Here is a 22,586-nt window from a genome sequence, read left to right as displayed (position 1 = left end):
TGCCGACACACTCCAGTTAGTGTGGAAAACCAGTTTTGCTCAGAGCTTTGAGGTCATTTTATGTAGACAAAGCTTTTCTCCGTGGTCATAGCCTGACAAATCCACATTCCCTATTCAGACATACAAGACGCTCACACAGACAACTTGGCATAATGACCAAAACATTGGAGTTTCGGCAAGTGATATGGGCCTCTTCTGCATAAGAGAGGGCATATGTATATCAGCCCTGCATAAGTGGGAGTATTGGATTGCATCGCCTTTCCACAGGCATGTCCTGAAGCGCCACGCACAAACGGTCACCCATCAGCAGCCGGGAGCCTCTCATCTGACTACCATGAAGCCCTGTGCATGTCTATCTCTCCCTCTCCCTTCATCCACAAGCCACATCCCCTTCACTTTTGAATGGAATGCTGACTGCAGAAATTGCCCCGTCCACCATGCGAGCTGAATATTTAACGATGAATATGAAATATCTGGCAAGGCTTCAACCAGCATCAAGAGTACGAGCCACTCCAGTTCACACAATCGCCCTTCCGGTTTCTCCTCATTTTTTCTGCACTCATGAATCGATCATTCCACCCCTGTATGGGTGGATGTCAGGAAGGGAAATGGAGAATGATCCTTTCCGGTTGGGCACCAAAGTCAACAACTGGAGGGAGAGTTTCAGACACTGAAGCCCTGTGGGTGATAAGGTGAAACTCTCTCAACACAGCGCAGACTTCTCCAGGAAAAAATGAGGCAGAGTGAGGAAAAACATCCCAGCTGTGGAGCTCTGCTTTAACTGTTTACCTCCTGCGGCTTTACTTCTCTTTCCAGCTCTCCTTGACCTTAATCTATACAGAGGGCACCAGTGATCAATACTGACATGAAATTGATCCACACTTTACATGTCCTGTCTCTGCTGATCTGCAGGAACCAATTTGTTTATAGAAATTTAATTGGGTTAATGGTTAAAAGCAGGCCACGGGCCCTCATCGTCTCACTGGGTATGTGCTTTGACCACCTGCCCCAGTCCTTCTGCTTCACATGGGAATAAAAACACGTAAATAGATGGAATTAGACGTGGGCACGTTCAAGTCCACGGTCAAGCTTGCTTTCTGTGTCCTGGCTTTGCAATCCTCACTTAATGGAAGGACAACAGCGTAATTCGACAGTGTCTCAGCTTTGACTTTCACAATACTTAATCAGGAATGGATTTCTCAGATATCCATCTCATCAATTTGTGATAGCCCAAGGTTTATCGAACTGAACTAGCACTGCAGGGGAAAACACATCACCCACATTACCCCCCATTGTGTCTCTTTTGCAGAGGAAACCTGAGGCCCTGATTACATTATAACAATCTGCTCGAGGCTGTATGACTTTTCCATGTTGTTGCTGACAGGTTCAGGTTGGTGTACTATTGCCTGAAAAGTTTGAGTGTTTAAGTCACAGAGGATTGGGATGGATTCCTGTGCTGCAAAAAAAAACTTTTGTTGTTGTAAATTTCACCGGGATTTTAAAAAAAAAAACAGTTACATATAAAAGGACTTAAAAGATGCTATCAAAGTTGCTAATTCAAGTTAAGACCAACAATGACGATGCACAATAATTCCGATAAATTATGTTCAGATGGAAAACAAATTTAAAATTTTATATTTTGATAAGTGCTTTGAGATGAATATTGTGTTAATTTGCACTATATAAATAAAGCTGAATTGAATTGAATTAAACCAAAGTAAAAACCCACACAAGCAAGTGACACATAGAGCACATATTTTCCTTATAAACCCTTTCTTTCTAACAGTTGTGGCATTGCATTTAGAATGGAGCTAATGTTGAGAACTTTGCAATGTAAACTTTTTTTTTTTGTTTGTTTCCTAAAGGTAATAACCTCCCTGAGAAAGTGAGCGTTGTTTTAAAAAGTTAAGTACCAGATTGGAAAAGATTTCCTGACCCTTTTTTTTTTGACTGGACCATTTAGCCACACCAGCTATGGAACAATGTTTACACCATACACACAAGATAAAATTGAAGGTTTAAGTTGGCATTTCCAGTAGAGACATACTAAGTGTGAAGCAACTTCGCAAAACCACATTTGCTTCACATGTCCGAGTTCTATACAGCCTTCACCTCTGTCTGACAGATCCCTGACCATTTTGTTTTTTGTTATTTTTCTCCCCTAAATTATATTTCCCACCTGTCCCATTCAGGGTCTGCATTGTCGGCATTCCTCGCGATGGCATTATGAGAAACGTGTTCTTTAGCACTAAATATGGCTAGGATTACCTGGACCTCAATATCTGTCCCCAGTGGATCCCATTGATGGTTGAAGCCTCCATCGTACAGATTTAGAGGATATATTTGTGAATATAATCTCTGCTCACCAGTCAAAATTTTATTGAATAAGGTAGAGGTTGTATGCTTAATCCAAGTAGACACCTGTACAAATGTTTTGAATTACGGGGAAAGTTGCATCAGTGCAAATACACCTACTGACAGATATTAATCAGAATCATAAATCAGAAAAGTTTTATTGGCCAAGTATAAATAAAAACAATACAAGGAATGTGACTTGGTGGATGGTGCACTCACAGATTATTGTGAGTTATTTTATTTGAAACAAAAATGGTGTTTTGTAGCTTTGCATCTGCTTGGTTTTAGTCTTTGACATGTCCTACATCTCTGCCTCACATGTGCTCCATCGTCCCATTGTCACCCTCACCCCAGCTTCCCTCTCCCTCCACCACCAAAGTCTGGCAATGGGCACCATGGAGGGGACATAATTGGATTTGTTGTCACCTCCAGTGGCTGGCAGGTCTGGCCTGTCTCCTCGGCTTAGCGATGAAGACATCAGTGTGACAGGGACCCAGGGAGAGGATCAGCTGGTTTCCTGGACATTACTAATACAGCCATGGTCATGCCTTGCCCGCTATGCCATGGCTGCAGCCAGCTGTTACTTCCACCACCTTCTCTTTGCACAAGTTTACACTCCACAGCTTGGGGTGTGGATAGATGAGGAGTGGGCAGCTTTATTATAGCAGATGTCAGCCTCCCTCTGTGTTGCTGGAGAGGTCAGATAAACACAGTCCTCACACACACGCACACACACACACACACACTTCTGTAGTTAGGTCCTACCAGCCGTCACAATGACAGGAGGTTTTGGCAAAGTGTGAACTTTAGGTATTGCTGCAGTCATTGTTTAACTGGTTCGATTTACAATGGTGGGCTGCCTGGACTCGAGCTGAGACTATTTATTTAATAATTGAGGTTAATAAATTTGACTGAAAAAATTCATGACCAAAATTTGAATTTTTGGAAAAAAAAAAAAAGTTTTTCTAATTTGTTTTTCAAGCCATCAACACAAGAATGGAAAATCAATTGACGTACTTAAAAGCTCGCAGTCTGTTTTAAGGAGTAACTGTGGGGTAAAGACCATTTTGATGTGTGATTCATCAGCACAACTTACCAAAGCATTGGTTTGTTCATTAAGTATTTGGGAACATGAGGTGGGTTCAGTTCCACATTGGCCACGTTTACACGGGAGCTTTAATTCCCCTTTAATTCAGAATAAAAGTTCAATCCTATTTAAACTGACCTTGTAAACACTTCATGCCGAATGCACATGTAATTCCGAATCTACCCTAAATCTGAACTAGGTGGCTGCCTGGTTTATTCTGATTTTAATTCCAAATTAAATAATTAATCGATCTTGTAAACACTTAACTCCGCTTGAAGTAAATTCCTTTTTTTCTGTCCATGCTTGACTTGACACGATGACACGCTGGTGACGACATAATCCAAGATGGCTGCCCGGACTCGAGCTGAGACTATTTTTTTAATAATTGAGGTTAATAAGTCTCAATTTGGAATTACTATTTACATGTATACACGAAGCAGAAACTTGAATTCCAAATAATTTCACTCTGATTAATTCATTCGTAATTTTTAAAAAAAACGTCGTGTAACCGTGGCCACTGTCAGGTTTAGTTTTAACATACCGATGTCGTCTTGTTTTAACAGTTGTCCACAAAGCTGTAAACCTTGGGGAAACATGTATATTATGAGTATTACAGGGCCAACCTAATATGTTTGGCATCTGTAAACAGCTGTTAAATAACGCTTAAAGCTTGAGGAGAGAATACAAACTTCTCTCATATTGAACTGGGATGAGGAACAGAAAAGTTGGAGTATGAATGAATGAATGAATGAATAACATCTGCAAATTGACTTATGTACACACTTCTATTGACTCCAACTTTACAAGATGTTTCATTTCTTGATAGTCAAAGAAAAGACAGTGTGTACAAAGTTTGAGCATTTTCAAAGAGATGTTATGGCACCCATCCATCAACTTATCCTGCCAATTCCAGCTCGCTCAAGGTGTAACTCAAGGTGTACACCCTCCATAGATCTCCGGTCCATCACGGGAGTAAACAAACCTAACTTAAAAACTAGAACAGATAATTGAAATTAAAGTGCAATCACTTGCAGTTGGAAGTGCGAGTTTACCTGTGTTGACTTTTTATCTGTTTTCCAGCATGTTGGGGAACTTGTAAAAGTGTGAAGATCAGTTAAAGAGTGGAAACGGTGCTGGCTGAGGAAAGCATGGCCGGGGGTCTCTGCGGTGGTCTCTTCAGATAATCAGCAGCCCTGGGCCCTCCATGTAATCACGTGGCGAAGTGTTAGCTTTCACACACCGCCGCTAAAGAGAGGGATTAGAAAGTCACACAGCCAGATAAATACAGGATGGAGAGAGCAGGCAGAGGGGGAGAGGGAGGGCGGAGCAGTGGGTGCATCCATTGGTTGTTGGAGTCAACATAGATATGGAAAAACTGACAGGTTTTGTTCAATTTTGTTTGATCAATGCAACAACTCTTTTATCTATGTTTTAGGAAGTCGTAACTAGTTTATATATATATATATATATATATCTATATATATATATATATATATATATATATATATATATATATATATATATATACAGTAGTCCCTCGTTTATCGCAGGGGTTACGTTCTAAAAATAACCCGCAATAGGCGAAATCCACGAAGTAGTCAGCTTTATTTTTTACAATTATTATACATGTTTTAAGGCTGTAAAACCCCTCACCACACACTTTATACACTTTTTTCAGACAGGAATGAACATTTCTCTCTTCTTTAAACACTCTCAAAGTTCAAACCTTCGTAGATTTTAAAACATAAACCTGTTCTCAAACATACAACACTTCAGAGTCACACTGCTAGCGATCAGACATTGATGTCGAACGCATTCAGAGTCTTTGTTGACGATGACGTCAGGCCGTCAACACGGACACCGGTCTGTTCACCCATTCAACCATGGAGTAGAAGCTGTGTGTGACCACCTGGAGCTGTATGACACGGCCTTTATAACCAAGACCGGACTAGGAAGGATTTGGCGTGGAGGAGAATCAGCGAGGAGGTGGTAGTAGCAGGTAAAAGTTCTCTCTGTAGCACTGAGCTAGGTTAGCATTAGCCGCTAATCACATCGGCTTTTTTCACTGGTGGTTTATGTTTATGAGAGGAGAAAAAGAAGCGCAGCTCCTCGCTTCAGCAGGCAGTGAAACTCACACAGTTGGATGTGTCTCTGGTGGGTGAACGCAGCATTAGCCAATTAGGACGCAGAACACAATGCGCGGTCATACGCTGTAAAAAAAAATGCATACAAAATTGCACTGTAAAAAAAATCCACGAAACACAGAGGCCGCGAAAGGTGAACCGCGATATAGCAACGGACTACTGTATAAATATATATATATATATTTACATGAATGAATCGTAAAATCAGGACCAGTGTTGTGTCACCTGTGAGGACGGAGGTAGATCTATTTCTGTGCCAAACCAGAATGATGTCACTGGAACTCGTGCATTTTTAACAATGTTGTGTCCCAGCTAACATTACTTGACGTAAGCTAGTCTTCAGACTGCTCCGTTACATCTGTAACTGAATGCTACAAAGTTTAACCTAAAATAAAAAATGTTCTTTGTTTTTTTTTTTTTTAACTCAGTGACAAATTTGATCTATGGGCCTTTACTTTGACCTGTGTGTTCGAAGCCAATGGGAGGGACGAGGAACACTGTCAATGGAGACAGGAAGTTGTAAATTTTTTTTTTTTTTTTTTTGTGCCAACACAATTTCCTCATTTTTTTTTGTGTGTGCTGTGGGGAGCAAATTTCAAACTCATGTATTTAAATTGTAAGTTATTTGGTATGATTACAAGTTAGGGTGAATAACTTCCCATTGAAATACATCAGTTAGAGATTCGTTCCAAGCAGAACAAAATAAAGGTAATTTTCTTGCAGCGTGAATAAACTGAGGAAATCATGTTGGCGTGCGAGGAAGAATACATGAATTCATTGACGTGATTCCATGATCCCCGAGGCTGTGCTACAATACAACCCATACATCGGCAGATATTTTCATCAAAAGTAGTTATCTGGGAGAAGGATACTGTAGTTCAACCCAAGGTGATTGGGTTGTCCCATTTTGTGTTTGGTCAAAAAAAAAAAAAATGTATGACGAACTAAACCTCAAACCCTCTTTTGTTTTATGAAAACACATTTATTTTGTTGTTAATTGATCCTGGCCCAGCTCTTGACATTTGAGAAGATGGTTAAACCAAAGCTAAACTATATCTGAGTGAATAACTAACCTGCTGCATAGGCTGGGTATGCTTTCATAGTTTATCTAAACCTGTGGTTCTTAACCTGTGGTTCTTAACCTGTGGTTCTTAACCTGGGTTCGATCAGACCCTAGGGGTTCATTGAGTCCCTCTCAGGGTTCAGTAAGGGGTCAAGAAACACACACGCAAAATACATTTCCATCATAAACTACTTTATTAAAAGATAAATTATTAAACAATGTCAAATTTAAGCATTCATTTGTAATGAATTTCAAGCAAAGAGACAAAATCGGCCAAGGCTTTCACGTGTGTGTCCACATACAGTATGTTTTGAAGAAATCATAGTTTATTTTTCCAATTAGGAAGGTTTCAGGTTTGATGAAGATTTCAGGGTTCAATAGCTCCAAGAAGGTTAAGAACCACTGGTCTAAAGCATTGTTTTGTGCTTCATTCAACCAGCCTGTGCTTCTGTGGAAGGAGGAGCTTTACAGTCAGAAGTGAGTGTCTCTAAGGAGGAGCCGACATCTGCTCACACAGTCTACTGTCTTTAAACTCCATCCATCCATGTTTCAACCCGCTTGCTCCTTTTCAGGGTCACGGGGGTCTGCTGGTGCCTATCTTCAGCATCCTTTGGGTGCTAGAGTACACCCAGGACACGGCACCAGTCCATTGCATGTTAGGGCAACACACACACACACACAGATAGACAACCTCTCACACTCCCATTCACTCCTATCAGCACAGGGAGAACATCTTTAAACCTCCCAACAGAGAAAGTATTTAGTTTAAGTTCTAATACGTGGTATTTTATTCTGAAATTGTTAATAATACGATATAAAATGGACAGATAAAAGTGTTTATACACCGGAAATATATTTTTCTAATACATTATACCAATATTTATTGACGGATGATTACAAGCAAACTTGCATTCCCTAATTTAACACCTTTTTAAACTGCCATGAAGTCACTGTTTTCAGAAATACCTCAGGTGAATCTATACTCTAAACTTAATTATGACTAAAACATGGTCTTTAGCATGATATATAGTGAGAATACATCTAATAAATCATCTTTAAATAAACCAATGTTTATACTTTATCCATCCATTGACAGTTTTTTCATGTAGTGAGTAAGATAGTTAAAACATTGTTGTTATTAGTTGTAGTATTATTATAGAAGACAGTCATGTATTATTATTAGATTTTAAAAAAAAAATTAATTAAAAAGTAAACTACAGTTTGTTCCATAAGGTTTTTTTTCAACAAAATCCAAATAAGTGATTGTTAATTTTGATTTTATATTAAATTGTATTAAATGTTTGAATTTCTGACAAATCTGCTCTCTTAATTTTCAATATATTCAATATTTTCTCGTAACTCCTGATGATCACTCAGCGATGTAAAAGTATTTCCAGCCGGTAGAGCGGTACAAGAGTGTCACAAAATTAGTACAATAGTCAAAAGTATCAGAACTGAATTGATTGTACGACATTTTCGATCATAGGTATTGGAAAAATTCTGAAGTGTCTGAGATTCAAACGATCAAAATAAAAGACAAAGGTTGGAGAGACAGTGGGTTTAAAGTTCAAATGAATCGTTTGCAAATTCACTCATTGATTGAATCCATACACATTTTAAAGTGGTTTTTAACTGACATGAATGACACACACACACACACACACACACACACAGTCAAACATCACAAACACAACAACTTAGTGCAGCTTTGTTTCCATCCTTACCTGCTGTATCCCTACAGAGGAACATGAAATCCCACCCTTCCCTCTCTCTGCCTCACACACACACACACACACACACACACACACACACACAGAGCAGCTATTCTTCATACAACAGTGACATCTTCAGGTGGACAAGGCGAAGAAAGATAGTGAACATCCTTAAAAGTCTGTGTGAAGCAGGAAATGTTGGTAATTAGTGGCATTTATAGAAAGAAACGGAAGAATGTGTGTGAGTTATTCTCAAAGCGTGTTCATTAGCATTTAGCAGCATCGTAGCACTCCAATATAAAACAAAAAAAAAAAAAAAAAACCTCACTAATGTACAGAAGGAGAGTGAAAAGCTGATCGACTCCAAGCTGTCATCTTTAAAATGTAGATCCTCTGCTGCTCGAGCACTGTGAGAGTGTGTCATCTCACTTTGACAGGTTTATTGTGAGTTACTGTCACAGGAAGACTTAAAAATCCACTCCCAACTTCAAAAGCACAAATCTCTGCACGTCTGCAGTGTGTTAATTCACTAAAATGTTACTTTTACGCACTAAACAGAAATATAAATGTTAATGAAAAAATGTGTCGTAAAAACAGGGACAAAAATCCTTTCTTTCATGAGTTTGAACTTGATAAATCTCTGTCATGATTGTGTATCTTCCACAGATATCTTTAATTTATTTATTTTATTTTTTTAAATGATATATGGTGTAATATTTTACATAAATAGAAGTAGTAATATTATCTTTAATGCATCCCTTTACAGTGAAATTAAGTCTCTGTGCTCTAATGCATTTTTTGAATTCAGGGTCTTGCTGTATAAAAATATACAGTTTTATTTGTTTGTTTATTTGTTCCTTTCATGAAAATGCCAAACAACATAGATTATTACATTAAATAATATCACAGTCCAAATGAAACATTTTCATGATTGGACAGAAGCAGTAAGAAGAATAAATAATAATAATATTTCTGTCCCTTAACTTAATAAATAATGTGTGTGTGTGTGTGTGTGTGTGTGTGTGTGTGTGTGTGTGTGTGTGTGTGTGTGTGTGTGTGTGTGTGTGTGTGTGTGTGTGTGTGTGTGTTAGAGATAGACCGATAAGGATTTTTTTTTTTTATTGCCGATGCCGATACTGATTTTTTTTCCCATCAGCCTTAGCCGGCGACCGATACGGACTGCCGATTTTCTTGAGCCGATATTTGGAGGCGATGCTATTTTTTCTCCCTCAATTTACATCATAAAAATTACACAATGATGATAACAAATGGTACGAGTCTCAATTTTTTTTTTAAATAAGGAACATTTATTGAAATTAACAAATTTAGGTAGAACCACAACATTTAAAAAAATATTTAACAAATATTAAAAACAGGTGATGTAGAACAAGAACAACACGTTAAAAACGCAAAAATCGGCCAATAATATTGGCCGGCCGATGTATCGGTCTATCACTAGTGTGTGTGTGTGTGTGTGTGTGTGTGTGTGTGTGTGTGTGTGTGTGTGTGTGTGTGTGGTCATCTTTTTTTCTAAAGTGATCAGGTGATAATATTTTAGATCAGATCCAGTCAGTGTGAAGTGGTAGTGTTGGTTTGAATTTCTGATAATAAGGAGTGGAATTACTCTCACACAGTAAAAGCCAATACACTGCAGCAGCCAATCACCATTATTGTATTAATTCTATGACGACAGCATACACACACACACACACACACACACACACACATGCAGGGTTCCTCGTCGATGCACATGCATTTATTATTGGCAGCCGCGCTTATATCAGACATTAGGGTTTTAAAAAGAATTATCATAAAGAGAGAGAGGGAGTGCAGCTCTGTCTGACTGTTATGTCACACTTAGACACAGATTGCATCTCTCCTGATTGCATGTGGATGATATTTACGTGCATGAATGCAGCACATTCTGACATTTCGTCCTTTGAATATATAACGTCACACTTGTGCTGACAAATGTTTGGATCTTCACATTTACATTTTTGTTCAGACAACAATATTAAAAAAATGTGGATGTATTCTCACAGTTTTCTGTGATGCATTAATGCAAATTTAGGGAGTTTAATGAATAAAGTTGTAATGGTTTTTTTTTTTTTTAGTGTTTGTTTTTAAAATATACTAATTATACACACTCATATATACAGGGCAGGATTGGCAATGTATTTAATTGTGAAATAATTTAGATTAAATAAAGATTTCAATATAATTTTCTCTGTAAATTTATGTCCAATGAATAATAAATTTAAAAAAATAATTATTTAAATACTTTTTAAAATAATAATTTAATTTTATATGATAATACATTCTATTTTGTGTTTATTTATATATTTAAAATACAATAAAATAAACTCAAGCAACATCTGCAGCCTTTAATGTTACAAATGCACATTTTGATTGTTTGATACTTTACGCTTGTCGATAAATCTTTAACCTCTGGTAAATGTGATTTATTCTTGATAAAGTTAATGTCTTCCATGAACTTGATGTAAACATGAATTAATTAATCTATTAAAAACATATCACAGCTAAAGTAAAAGCAGATAAATGTCTTAAAACACCTGTGTTGTATTGATGAGTTACTGGGAACAGAAAGGTGATGCTCGCCTTTATGTTTAAGGCTTGTTTTTCTTTTCAGTGCATTGTGTGAAACTCATAACTCACCTCCAAATTTAAAGCCTTTTGCGTTGTCGATCCGCCTTAACAATATGACTTTTAAAAAAAGACACAATACGCCACTCGCGTAATACTTGAAACTGGCATGTGAGACGTCATTTGCATACATTAGCATATAAAGTAATTGTCACAGATGCCAAGGAAGCAGCCGCAAACAGATTAATTGTCATCGAGCAGTCGTGGTGACATAGTTAAAAATGAGCTCCTTTTTAAGGCGCCAATTATCAGAGAATTTCAAAGTAGCCTTTTTTTTTTATCAACACACACAAGATTCACACGCGCACACACACATATGCAATGCATGTGCTAAAACACAGCCACACGTTGTGCACAGTTATCAGCATCCTAAAGGTATAAATATTGTAAATAGCTGTCGTCTTTTAAGTTGTGCCTTTGAAACAGGGACGCACGGCGTGGCGTCCTGAAAATCGAGCACATGCGCCTTTGTTTAGCTCCACGAGGGAACAAACGAGGAGTTTTCACACATGCTGCTCGTCGTGAGAGGCCGTAATGATTCTTCACAGATAGAAAACTCTCTGCCGGGGCTTCCATATGCTCCATTCCTCTGGTGGAGGATGTGAACACTGTGCTTTTTAGGCTCAGGTTTGGTTTACGCTCACTCACTCTGACCCCTCTGACCTCTTACTTCCTCTCCTCAGAACTTCTTCGATGCTCCATATTTGGGTTTAGCGTCAGCCAATCGGCTGCCATCTTAACTGGATGAGGAGAGGGAAACACGTAGCGAGAGGATCGGGATATTCAACTATACTCAATTTTTATTGTTTCCTTTCCGACGAGTGAGCATAAAACACAGTTTAAGGTCAAATAAATGTTAAAATGTAAGTTAAATCTTTGAATTTATTCATTATTTATACGTACCAATGCACATTAATAAACAGACATGCTGTAAATGAGCCAGATTTAGCCAAAAGATGCTAGTTTTAGCTGCCATTGCCTCTCAAATCTTTGCTTAAATTAAAAAAAAAAATTTTTTTAAAGTTATTTATTTACAACATCACCATGTACGTTTCTTTTCTCTCTTTTTATTTCACATAATTGAGTTTTCAAAGCAACAATTATGTTTGCCAAGAATTCCATAATGCAAAGGATCCCAATCTTTTTTTTTTTGGGGTCCTGACCCCATTTTCACATCACACATTTCTGGCGACCCCAGAGACATTTTTTTTATTACTTTTTTTGTTATATTTTATTACGAGAAGCCATGTGACAAGATGCGCCAGCTCAGAAATGATCCTCTGCATTTTATTTTAAACTAGATTTACATTTGAAAAAGTGAAAGATAGATCAATAAATAAATAAGATGAATGAAAAAAAATTTGAATCAGTAATATTTTTTTTTACTAATTTGATAATAATGACATTTTTTTTGCCTTTTAGTACCAAAAATTTCCTCCTGAAAACTGGAAAAATATTGTCCTTTGATTTTACTTTTTTTCTAAACTAATTCCGGCCTCTCAACAACTCATAATTTTGAATTTTTTAGAGTATTTTGATTTTATTTTGAATTATTAGATCATGAAACAAGATCCTATTGCTTTTGAGAAGTCAAAAGTTTACAACACTTAATATGTTTATGGATTAAAGCTTGTATTGAGTTAGGAAAAAATAAAAAATAAAAATCTTAATATTCAATTTACCTTTTTCTTCCCTCCTGGCATGGACGTTTCACTGCATTGTCCATTTTGTCACAGCATTTAAAATGTACAACAACAATGCACTGCTGTTTTTAAAAGATTGCACTTCTTGTAGCGTTGACCTTCGACAGCACGTGCAAACTACGTAAAAACATAAAATAAAATAAAATAAAAACATTCAACAGCCCATCGTAACACATTACATGTAACTGAAAACACCTTTATAAATCCCATGAAGAATATGAAGTGTAACTCATAGTTAAAAGATGTATAGGAAAATCTACTGTAGACTACAGAGGACATAACTGAATAAAGGCTCATTTTCAGGAGGATAAAAGATGAAATTGTTGTGGCTTTGATCTAGAGGACAGCTGTCCCGCATGCTTTAAACATCTCCCTGCCTCAACATAAAGAGTGTTTCATCATTAGGCCTTTTTTGCAGAGCTGCACGATGGATCTGCGATTCATCCATACTACACTTGACTACACAGAGGTTAGAGAAGCTTTGAGTTCACACACATATTATTAAAACGATTGTTTCTTTGTTTCAGACGCGCTGCATCGTCCTGCTTCCTGCACATTTCAGAGCCTTTGCTTTTCCTGCATTGCTGAGCAAAATCTGTGTGTGGATTGCACGCCGAATGTGCATGTGTGTGTATAAATGTGTGTGTGTGTCCCATGTGTGTTTATACTCCTTAATGACTTCCTAATTCGGGGCCAGCAGGAACCTGCCTTTATCTCTATTAGCTTTAGTAGCCGAGCAAACAAAGAGAGTCTGTGTCCGTGGCATGGAGCCAGAGGAGGACTCAGGCGTAGGAGCACTTGTCCATCTGTGTCTCACTCACATCCCGCCTCCTCCTCCTCCTCCTCATCCTCCTCCTCCTCTTCATCCTCATCACTACCTATAGCTCTAAATCCTCCTCACTGAATGGGAATCACATTAGGCATCCATGTTTGTGGTCAGTTTATTAATCCAGTGTGTGGTGCTTCCTAAACGAATAAGATAAAATCAATTCATATGAGATTAGATACTGAAAAACTTTGCAATGAAGAAAAACCAAGAACTAAATTATGGCCACTTACAGTCACAAGTAAAGAATAGATATCATGACTTTAGATTACTTAATCCAGCGATTCGCAACTGCTGGGTCAAGACCAGGGTTGGGGTCAATTACATTTTTCAGCTACAATTACCTTTTCAATTACTCATGTTCAATTTACGATTACAGTTACCAGCATGTTTTTCCGATTACAATTGAATTACTATTATTTTTTTAATCTCAGAATGTCAATTTCAATTAGGTTCTCAATTACAATTACTGAGCCTGAAATAAATAACCTAACAAAAGTTAACTTTCCTCTTGTTATAAATAAATAACATAAACAGATATATATAGATTTAAAAAAAAAAAAAAAAAAAAACCCAATTGGATGTTTTTTAAGTAAATCAAACTCCCATCAAACAAAAAATAAATTATTACTAAAAAAAAAAAAAACAGATAAAAAATTGCAGCTTTTGGGGCGGTGTTTAGCTCAGTGGGTTGAGCGCCCGCCCCATGTACAGAGGCTATAGTTCCTCACCTGCAGCGGGTCCAGGTTCGATTCCCGGCCTGGGACCCTTTCCTGCGTGTCATTCCCTGCTCTCTCTGACCCCTTTCCTGTCAAGCAACTGTCATATAAAGGCCACTAGAGCCAAAAAAATCCTAAAAAAAAAAAAAAAAAAAAAAAAAAAAAAAAAATTGCAGCTTTTGCGATTACAAAATCGTGTTTTATGATATTGCGATTAATCGATGAGCCTTATTGAAAATGACCTTTTTACTATTTGTATCAGTCCTGTCTTCTTTTCACATAATACTCAGATGTTTGTGAGGTTTTAGCAGGGATGTATGGATTTACAAAGCATAATGCTGACCTGCTTTATTGTTTGCGTCACATCTGCAGCAAAATCAGTTCTGATGCATCGATTCAAAGCCAATATCTTACAATGTGCGGAGGTAGAGATCATCAGGTATGCTGCGTAAAATGATTCCATTTAACTCTGTCTAAAACTAAAACTTTGAATTCATTTTTTTTTTTTTCACTTAAGAAATAGGGTGTCCCGATTCGATATTGATATCGGATATCGGTCCGATATCAGCCAATCAAAAAAAAAAAAGCTCTTCTTTTTCAGTCTCCTTAAAGCTCATTTCCGGAGTTTCTGAGAAATCTATGTTTATGTATGATTCTTTTGAAATGTGAAAAAATACCTAACTAGTCTTTTACTATGGTCTACTGCTGGTGGTCATTTATATACATTAATGTATATAAGTTCCTCCTTCGTCCTATAGACCCCTATACAAATGAAAACTATCGCCGACTGTGCGCCCAGCCAATAGGCTTCAACTTCCTGTTTTTGAGACTGTCAATCAAAGTGAATGTGGAACTGTGCACGGACACAAGGCCGCGTGTCACAACAGCAAACAGGTAAATATGATTTTGACTCTTACCTGACCCATAGACCTATATCAATGGGACCCGATGCGACCTTGTGATGTCCCACGATGCGTGTGCAGAAAAGTAGAGGCGTGGCTTCTGGTAGATTGGCAGAGGCTGGGGGAGGAAGTGGAGCTGTTTAGGGCGGGACATCAAGACTTTATAAAGTTATAAGTTATAAAGTGTTGGGAAGAACATTTCTCAGCGGGACACAGAGTCCTACAATGGACGCCTCCATATTTACTTCCGTAAAACACCGTACGTGCCTGCGGGGTCTTGGGTCACCTTAGGACGTCTTCTGCGCATGCGGGCCACTTCAGGATCGCATTCCGTTCATCCTCCAAACTGATTGAAGACGCATTTAACATGTGATATGAATGATTTTTTTTTTTTTACTCGAATTGTGCATTAAGACCTGCAGTGTGAATGTAGTGTAAGATGTAATCTATGTCTACGTCAGAGTCTTGATGGTCAGTATTAGTCACCTGACTGTGCAGGTACGCTGTGTGGCGTTTTGTGCCTGTGTGTGTGTGTGTAAATGTGTGTGTGTGTGTGTGTGTGTGTGAGGTGGATTCTCACCAGCATGCTGTGTGTCTGCCAGGGTGAGAGTGTGATCCCAGCCTCCTTTGACCCCTTTGGCTCCAGGCAGCGACATCGTTGGTTTCCGCCGTTCACTGCCACCAGAAGGCAGGAGCTGTGAACTCCTGACCCCCCCACTTTCTTCACACACACACATACACACACATTACACACGCACACACCTCTACACCACGAGCAGAAGGCTGTGTTTCTGTTCTCCACATGCCTGCCTCTCACCCATCCAGCGCCCCTCACATCCTCCTCTTCCACCAGCTCACCTACCCTGAGTGTTGGCAAAGGCGTGCATGTGTGTGTGTGTGTGTGCGTGTGTGTGTGTGTGTGTGTGCGTGTGTGTGTGTGTGTGTGTGTGTGAGGAGGGCTGCTGCGTGGTGAGCATGCCCTCTGTCATTCACGCAGCGCAGCCCTGTCCAACTGTCACTTCCTGACAGGCCCATAATCAATCTCTTTATTAACTGCTCTGCTGCAGACCACCACCACTGAAGGAGGGAGGAGAAGAAACAGAGTTAGGCATCATCTTAAATATTGCCTTTTTTTTTGTATTTTTGTAGTCCAAATTGCTGCCTTTTTCAGATTAGAATTAAAAAAATTATTTTTGTGAAAGCACAAAAAGCAAAACTGCAGAGAAAAATGGTGTTTTGAACATACTTTGATCAGGCCTAGGTTTTTTTTTTTTTTTTTTTTTAAATATACGCTTATCATGATTAAAGCTAATAATGCTGAACAGGTTGCTAGTCCATCAAATGGCCAACAGACAAATTAAACTAAAATTATAGACGCAGGAATTGTGTTACTCTCCACCTTATTCCTGGAGGTGCTACAGTAGATAAGAATATAGGCACAACATCCTCTGTGGAAGCAGAAATAGCGTTACATTTTGTTTTAAACTACTTCCTAATAGTGTATAATAAACAGGAGTTGAAGATTTTTGTTGAATTCTATATTAAGGGCTCTTATTTTGATAGAGCCGAAGTTGTTATGTTATTGCACATGACTGTCTGTCCAATAATACCAACCTTATGTGTTCGTTTTTTTTTTTTTTATTAGTATTTTATGTAAATGTGTTCAGACATATATGTTTATCTCACAGGAAGTTGTAACCCTAATCAGGAAGTAGTGACATCCTATCATATTATTGTTATGTCTTGTTTTTCTCTGCATGAATCTCTTCATCAAAACTGAGAACAATCAAACTTTAAATGTCAGTTTGAATATTTAATGTTTGATATTTAATGCCAGAGTTGCTTTTATGAAGAAAAGAAAATAAGTTTATTCAGAAAACAAGCTTTAAACAACTTATATTTTCAAATGCCAAAGATTAGCCAGAATATGACCACTAAAGCATTATTAAGAGTTTATTTGTGTGTGTTTTTTTTTGCAACATCATTTTTAAAATTTGTTATATCTTGAATAATGAAGGAGGAGACGTGGCACTTCTATAAACTGCTGTAATTGTTTGTTTATTACTTATTGTGAGGATTTAAACCATCCTATGTACATCATATAATGATCAGAACTGAAAATGTACCAAATACTTTATTGAATATTTACATTTTTTTTTGTCTTGACCGATTATGTATATTTATACTTAAAACTGTGCCACATTCACATACACAACCAAACTGATAGTACCTTGTAAAATGTTCACAAAAAAAAAAAATTGCTCTAAACCAGTGTTTCTCAAACTTGTTTGGCTCAAGTACCCCGTTTCCCTTTTTTCCCCTTTGTCCAACTCCAACATTTTAATCGGAATATTATTTTAAAAATTAAAAAAAAAAACAACTATAGAGCATAATGATGCAATGAAGGATCTCATTTTGTAAATAAGTGGAGTTTTTATCATTTTAGTAAATTTTCTAATCAATATCTATGACTAATTTGTCATCATTATTATGATTATCATTTTGACATAAAAATAAAAATGATAAACCCCATATTTTTTTATTTTTTCATTCGTTTATTTTCTACTTTCACGTACCCCCATTTGAGAAACGCTGCTCTATACCAGTGGTTCTCAAACTTTATTGGCTTGAGTACCTTATTTCTCTTAGTTCTAATCCAAGTACTCCAACTTTTTGATAACAATAATTCTGGTGACCTCAAAGACATTTTTTTTTTTTTTTTTGGCTGCATTTTAGTTGAACTACATTTATATTTAGTATAGAAATGCAGTTGTTTAAGACTGTGTGTTGTTCAAATTAAAAAAAATATTATAATAATTTAAAAAAGTTCTATAATCTATTTTAATTTTTCTGAAATTTCAGTCGACCCCATTTAAACTCCAGGCGACCCCACATGGGGTCCCTACCCCAAGGTTGAAAAACATGACTAGAACCTGAATAGATTTATTTTTATAGTTTTGATCATTTCCTGTCATCTCACGTTGGGTGTGGGACCAAGACTGACACTTTATTTGTTTGTTTTCCTCCTTCTCTCTCTCAATTACCCCCAGTGGTGCCATTGCGTACCCCTAGGGGTACACGTACCACCATTTGAGAAACTTTGAGAAAAGCAATTATTAATATTATTATTTAAGCAATTTAGAGTAACTTGTAGCAGCCCGAGAGTCAAACCATAGTCCTTTAGATTCAAACACAACCTGCATAATGTAATCACTGCTTTATGTTTTTAAAGAGGAGATAATAGTGGCTGCTTAGTTTTCACCTACAGTAACACATTTAAATGTGATTAAGTTGGGAGCCTCTCCACGAAGTAAAAACCTCTTGGGAAGCACTGACCTTTGTCTCTTTAGGTTTATTTCTGACCATTTCAGCGACGGTTTTGTTTTTTTTATGTTTCAGAAACAAGATGAGTTTCTGAAGGAAACCCAGGTGAGGCTTCAGATGGAGATCACTCAGCGTTGCCTCACCAACGCCAGCTGCTTCAACTCTGCAACACAAGCCTCCGAGACCTCAATAACTGTGGGCCACTGGTGAACTGACATGAGTACGTATCGAGTGGCCCAGAGACAAACACACAAACACACACACACGCACACACACACACGTCTACCTTTGCACTGATCACCTCAGGAGCTGCACGTATTCACACACAGATGCTTTGTCCCCGCGTCCCTTAACTAAACAGCTGACTCGTGGATACACGTAAATGATAATTCCATTGCAAATAATGATAACCATAAAACTCCAAATCCAGGTAATAAAGGTGAAGTAAAGCTCCCTAATGGAAATCCAGCCTTCCCGCTGCTCCCAGCATAATGTTCCCAATGAGCTTCTCACCACTTTCCATAAAGCAATTTTGCAAGCACACTTCAAACGTGAATCACCTAGAAATGAAGGCAGCGCCGCCCAACCCTGCATCACCCCCCGTCCGTCTGAACTGCTCCACCCTCACACCACCATCCTACTCCACACCATACAAGAGCACAATGTGAGCAGCAAAGGCCTCGACACCATGTCGTGCACTGCTGACCTGACGAAGGTCTGCATTGCTTTGCACTGAATGGAAGTCAGAGGGATCCCAGCGCCATGCAACGTTATCTGGATAACAACTAGAGTTTTTAAATGACTGAAACCAGCAGAAAGCAACCTGTCAATGCACCACGTTTGACTTGTGCTTGCTATGTATTTTATACTGCTATTTTGTTTCTGCACTAATTCCTTTGTTACACATTACAGCAGTTATTCACCACCTAATAACAGTCCACTAACCAAATCTTTAAGGATGGGATGATGAACACATGATGAAGTAAATGACTGAAGTAAAGTACAGAAATTGACAAAGAACTAAAAAACACCAAAAATTGGAGTTAAGGCCAAAAAATATTGACTTTTTTTTTAAGTTAAAGAGTAACTAAACCAAAAACTTTTTTCTGCTGAATACAAATGTATTCGGGTATGAAGTAGTGCTGTTGATTGTTCCTGGTCCAACTCTCAAGTATTTCAATTTGGCATATTTAGTTGTAAAATGTCAGAATGACTGCCCTCTATGGGTTGAAACCAGGCTATTACAATTGATTTTTGCTATTGACTGAGAACAAGATAATGTGAGATTTTGAGACCATCTTGCATCACAAACAAGCATAGTTAGCCCCGCCTCTTTTATAAAAACTAGCACCTGTGGGCTCTACAATCTGTGGTGAGTAGGTTGGATTGAGTGAATAGAGAGGTATATTGAGTAATGAGTGGCTAGTTAGCATAGCATAGATTGTTCATTGGAGATTTTATAGTATAGACTGGGCGTGGCTTAACTGCTTCAGAAGCCCCGCCCATAATCAAGGCATTTTTTTGTATTTCCCTCCTAGTGGAGAAAGCTTTAGGCCTTAGTAGGACCCTAATGCTGCGTTCACACTGGATGCGTCACAAAATGTCCGCACGTCCAGATTACATACAAAGTCAATGGGTAGATGCGTCCCAGATGCAAAATCTTCCCTGTGCAGCGGTGCGGTCCGATCCGCATGTCAAGTGCGTTGGCTGTGCGAGCGCTCTCCCAATTTTACGCATATCCACACATTCACAAGAGTTGAAAATATTGAAATCATGCGACTGTTTTGCATGAAGAAAGCAAGTAAGAGTCTTCATTGACGATGACGTCAGGCCGTCAATACGAACAGTGGTCTGTTCACCCATTCAACCATGGAGTAGAAGCTGCGTGTGACCACCTGGAGCTTTATGAGCCTTTATAACCGGGACTGGACGAGGAAGGATTTGGCGTGGAGGAGAATCAGTGAATAGGTGGTAGTAGCAGGTAAAAGTTCTCTCTGTAGCACTGAGCTAGGATAGCATTAGCCGCGAATCACACCAGCTTTTTTTCAGTGGGAGTTTATGTTTATGAGAGGAGAAAAAGGAGCACTTCTCCTCACTTCAGCAGGCAGTGAAACTCACTGAGTTGGATGTGTCGCTGGTGGGCGGTGCTTCGCTTCAGACGTGTGTATGAAGCGAATGGGGACATTTTTTGATCCTCCGTTTCGTGCGGCAGACGTGTCCGGTGCCGCAGAAGATGCATTCGGTGTGAACGCACATAACAACTAATGCAAAAGTTAGGTAACATGCTGCGTGTTCTGAGAAAACCTGTTCATTAGTGAACTATTGTAAGTGAATCGGATAAGAACAAAATCCTGAGTTTCATTGTTTGTCATGTTTCATTTTGGACTGAAGAGCCAACAGGAAGCTTTGATGCATGCTCCTCCCATCTATTTATTTTTTGTTTCTGTAACTCGTTAACTACTGCTTGTTTTTCCCTACACTAGTAACACTTTTACCATCACTAGTTCACTAGTGCTGCTGCAAATGGCTTTACTAGTACTGGTAGATAGCTTACTTCTACTATTTCACTAGAATTACGAGTTTAAGGAACCTTTGCTAATGCTTTTCTTTACATCCAGTGACAAATTAGATGATTAGTTCTCTCTCCCTTTATCATATCTGACATTACACCCTTGCATGTGTTCAGGTGTGTCCTTCCAGATGACACTCCTCTGTCCCGTAAGTCTGCAGCATGCGCTCACCAATGCCTCTCCTTGATCTGAGGTTTCCTCTCCTTGTCGACGCCCTCCATTATATCTACTGTGGGCCAGAAATCCCACCCTGCCTTCTTTTCCTCCAGCCAAAGCAACCGCAGGACTTGTTTGGAGCCCAAGACCACTCTTGAGAATTCTGCCGACTCTTTGAAGCAGCCTGAACCACATCCAGTGTGGATGGCAGAGGCAGAGGAGGCAGATGCTGTGGCAGTGGGAGCAAGGCAGCGTCCATGGCCGGGCCAGGGCTACTTTATCATAGTTACAGGAGAGTGAGGGCAAGGGGTGGAAATCAGCTTGGGCTCTCACGCACACATTCACACACACACCCTCATGTGCTCACAAAAAAGTTGCAGTTTGTTAGTCTTTATAAAACACATTTGGACTTTGTTTCAGATTTATTTGTATCACATAAGCAGATTTTACAGCTATTTTTGCAAATTTCACTCATTCTCTTAAAAAAAAAACAAAAACAAAAGGCTTCAAAAGTACAGAGCAGAATAGGAAACATAAACCTTTAGTTGCCTCGTTGCACTGTTTGCCGAACGACTATGTCAATGGAAAAATTAAAACAGTCTTTTTAAAATAAACAGGATCATGAAAGAATTTTCATAAATCTTTACATGGAAATATCTGTTTTTCCACCAGTCACTTTAAATTATTCGTATCTCTGTCATTATTTAAATCAAATAGTTTCTGAAAGCTAAGATGTTGTACTTTACAGGCAATGTGATGTCATTTAGGTATTTTTTCTGCCACGTGTGAGGTAAGCCCTTTGAAGCAGCAACTTTCTTTGGAAAACGAACAGTGAAGAAAAGAGCGAATAACAGCAGATTCTGTTCCTCATTTTGACTTTTTCCTTTCAACCTGTGAGAGTTTAAGTTTGTAGCTTAAAAATGGCTGTGTCACACCTGGAAATCCCTTTTTATATGTTTTTCTTTTGAATATTTCTATCTATTCTATTGGTCCATCAGTAATTGCCACCCTTAACATTTTAAGCACCAACAGGGTCTATTCTGGTACATGGTCAAATGTCCATTTGGGTCCAAACTGTCCACCAAAGACACTCAGGATAGAGCTTTAAATGTTTTCCCCAACACAACCCGGGTCTTTGGGTCATGTTCAGGCTTAATTTATATTGTTTTAACATGGCTTGAGCACAACAAACCGTCATGAGATGTGTTTTGATGGATGCTGCGGAGGTGAATCGAAGGCTGACTTCTAAAAAATGAATAAATGATGTTGAAAAAATGCATAAACGTCTCGTTTTTGACTCGTTCTGTAGCTGTGTGCTGTCACATACTGTATGCACATGATAGAGAGCAGGTCTCTGAGTT

At 38.4% G+C, this 22,586-nt stretch overlaps 1 protein-coding gene across 1 annotated transcript in view; it reads left to right on the top strand.

Annotated features, from left to right (window-relative positions):
- Positions 1-19,544, top strand: part of LOC114456691 (protein phosphatase 1 regulatory subunit 37) — a 61,688-nt gene extending 42,144 nt beyond the window's left edge. The window contains exon 11 of the mRNA XM_028438630.1: positions 18,575-19,544. Within this exon, the coding sequence (XP_028294431.1) occupies positions 18,575-18,709 (135 nt within the window). The 3' untranslated portion in view covers positions 18,710-19,544. The remainder of the gene's footprint in view (positions 1-18,574) is intronic.
- Positions 19,545-22,586: the final 3,042 nt, after the last annotated feature.

The sequence above is a fragment of the Gouania willdenowi genome, chromosome 22, assembly GCF_900634775.1.
Source record: "Gouania willdenowi chromosome 22, fGouWil2.1, whole genome shotgun sequence".
NCBI lineage: Eukaryota > Metazoa > Chordata > Actinopteri > Blenniiformes > Gobiesocidae > Gouania > Gouania willdenowi.
The sequence above is the reverse complement of the archived record's forward strand: the minus strand, read 5'-3'. Positions and strand labels throughout refer to the sequence as shown.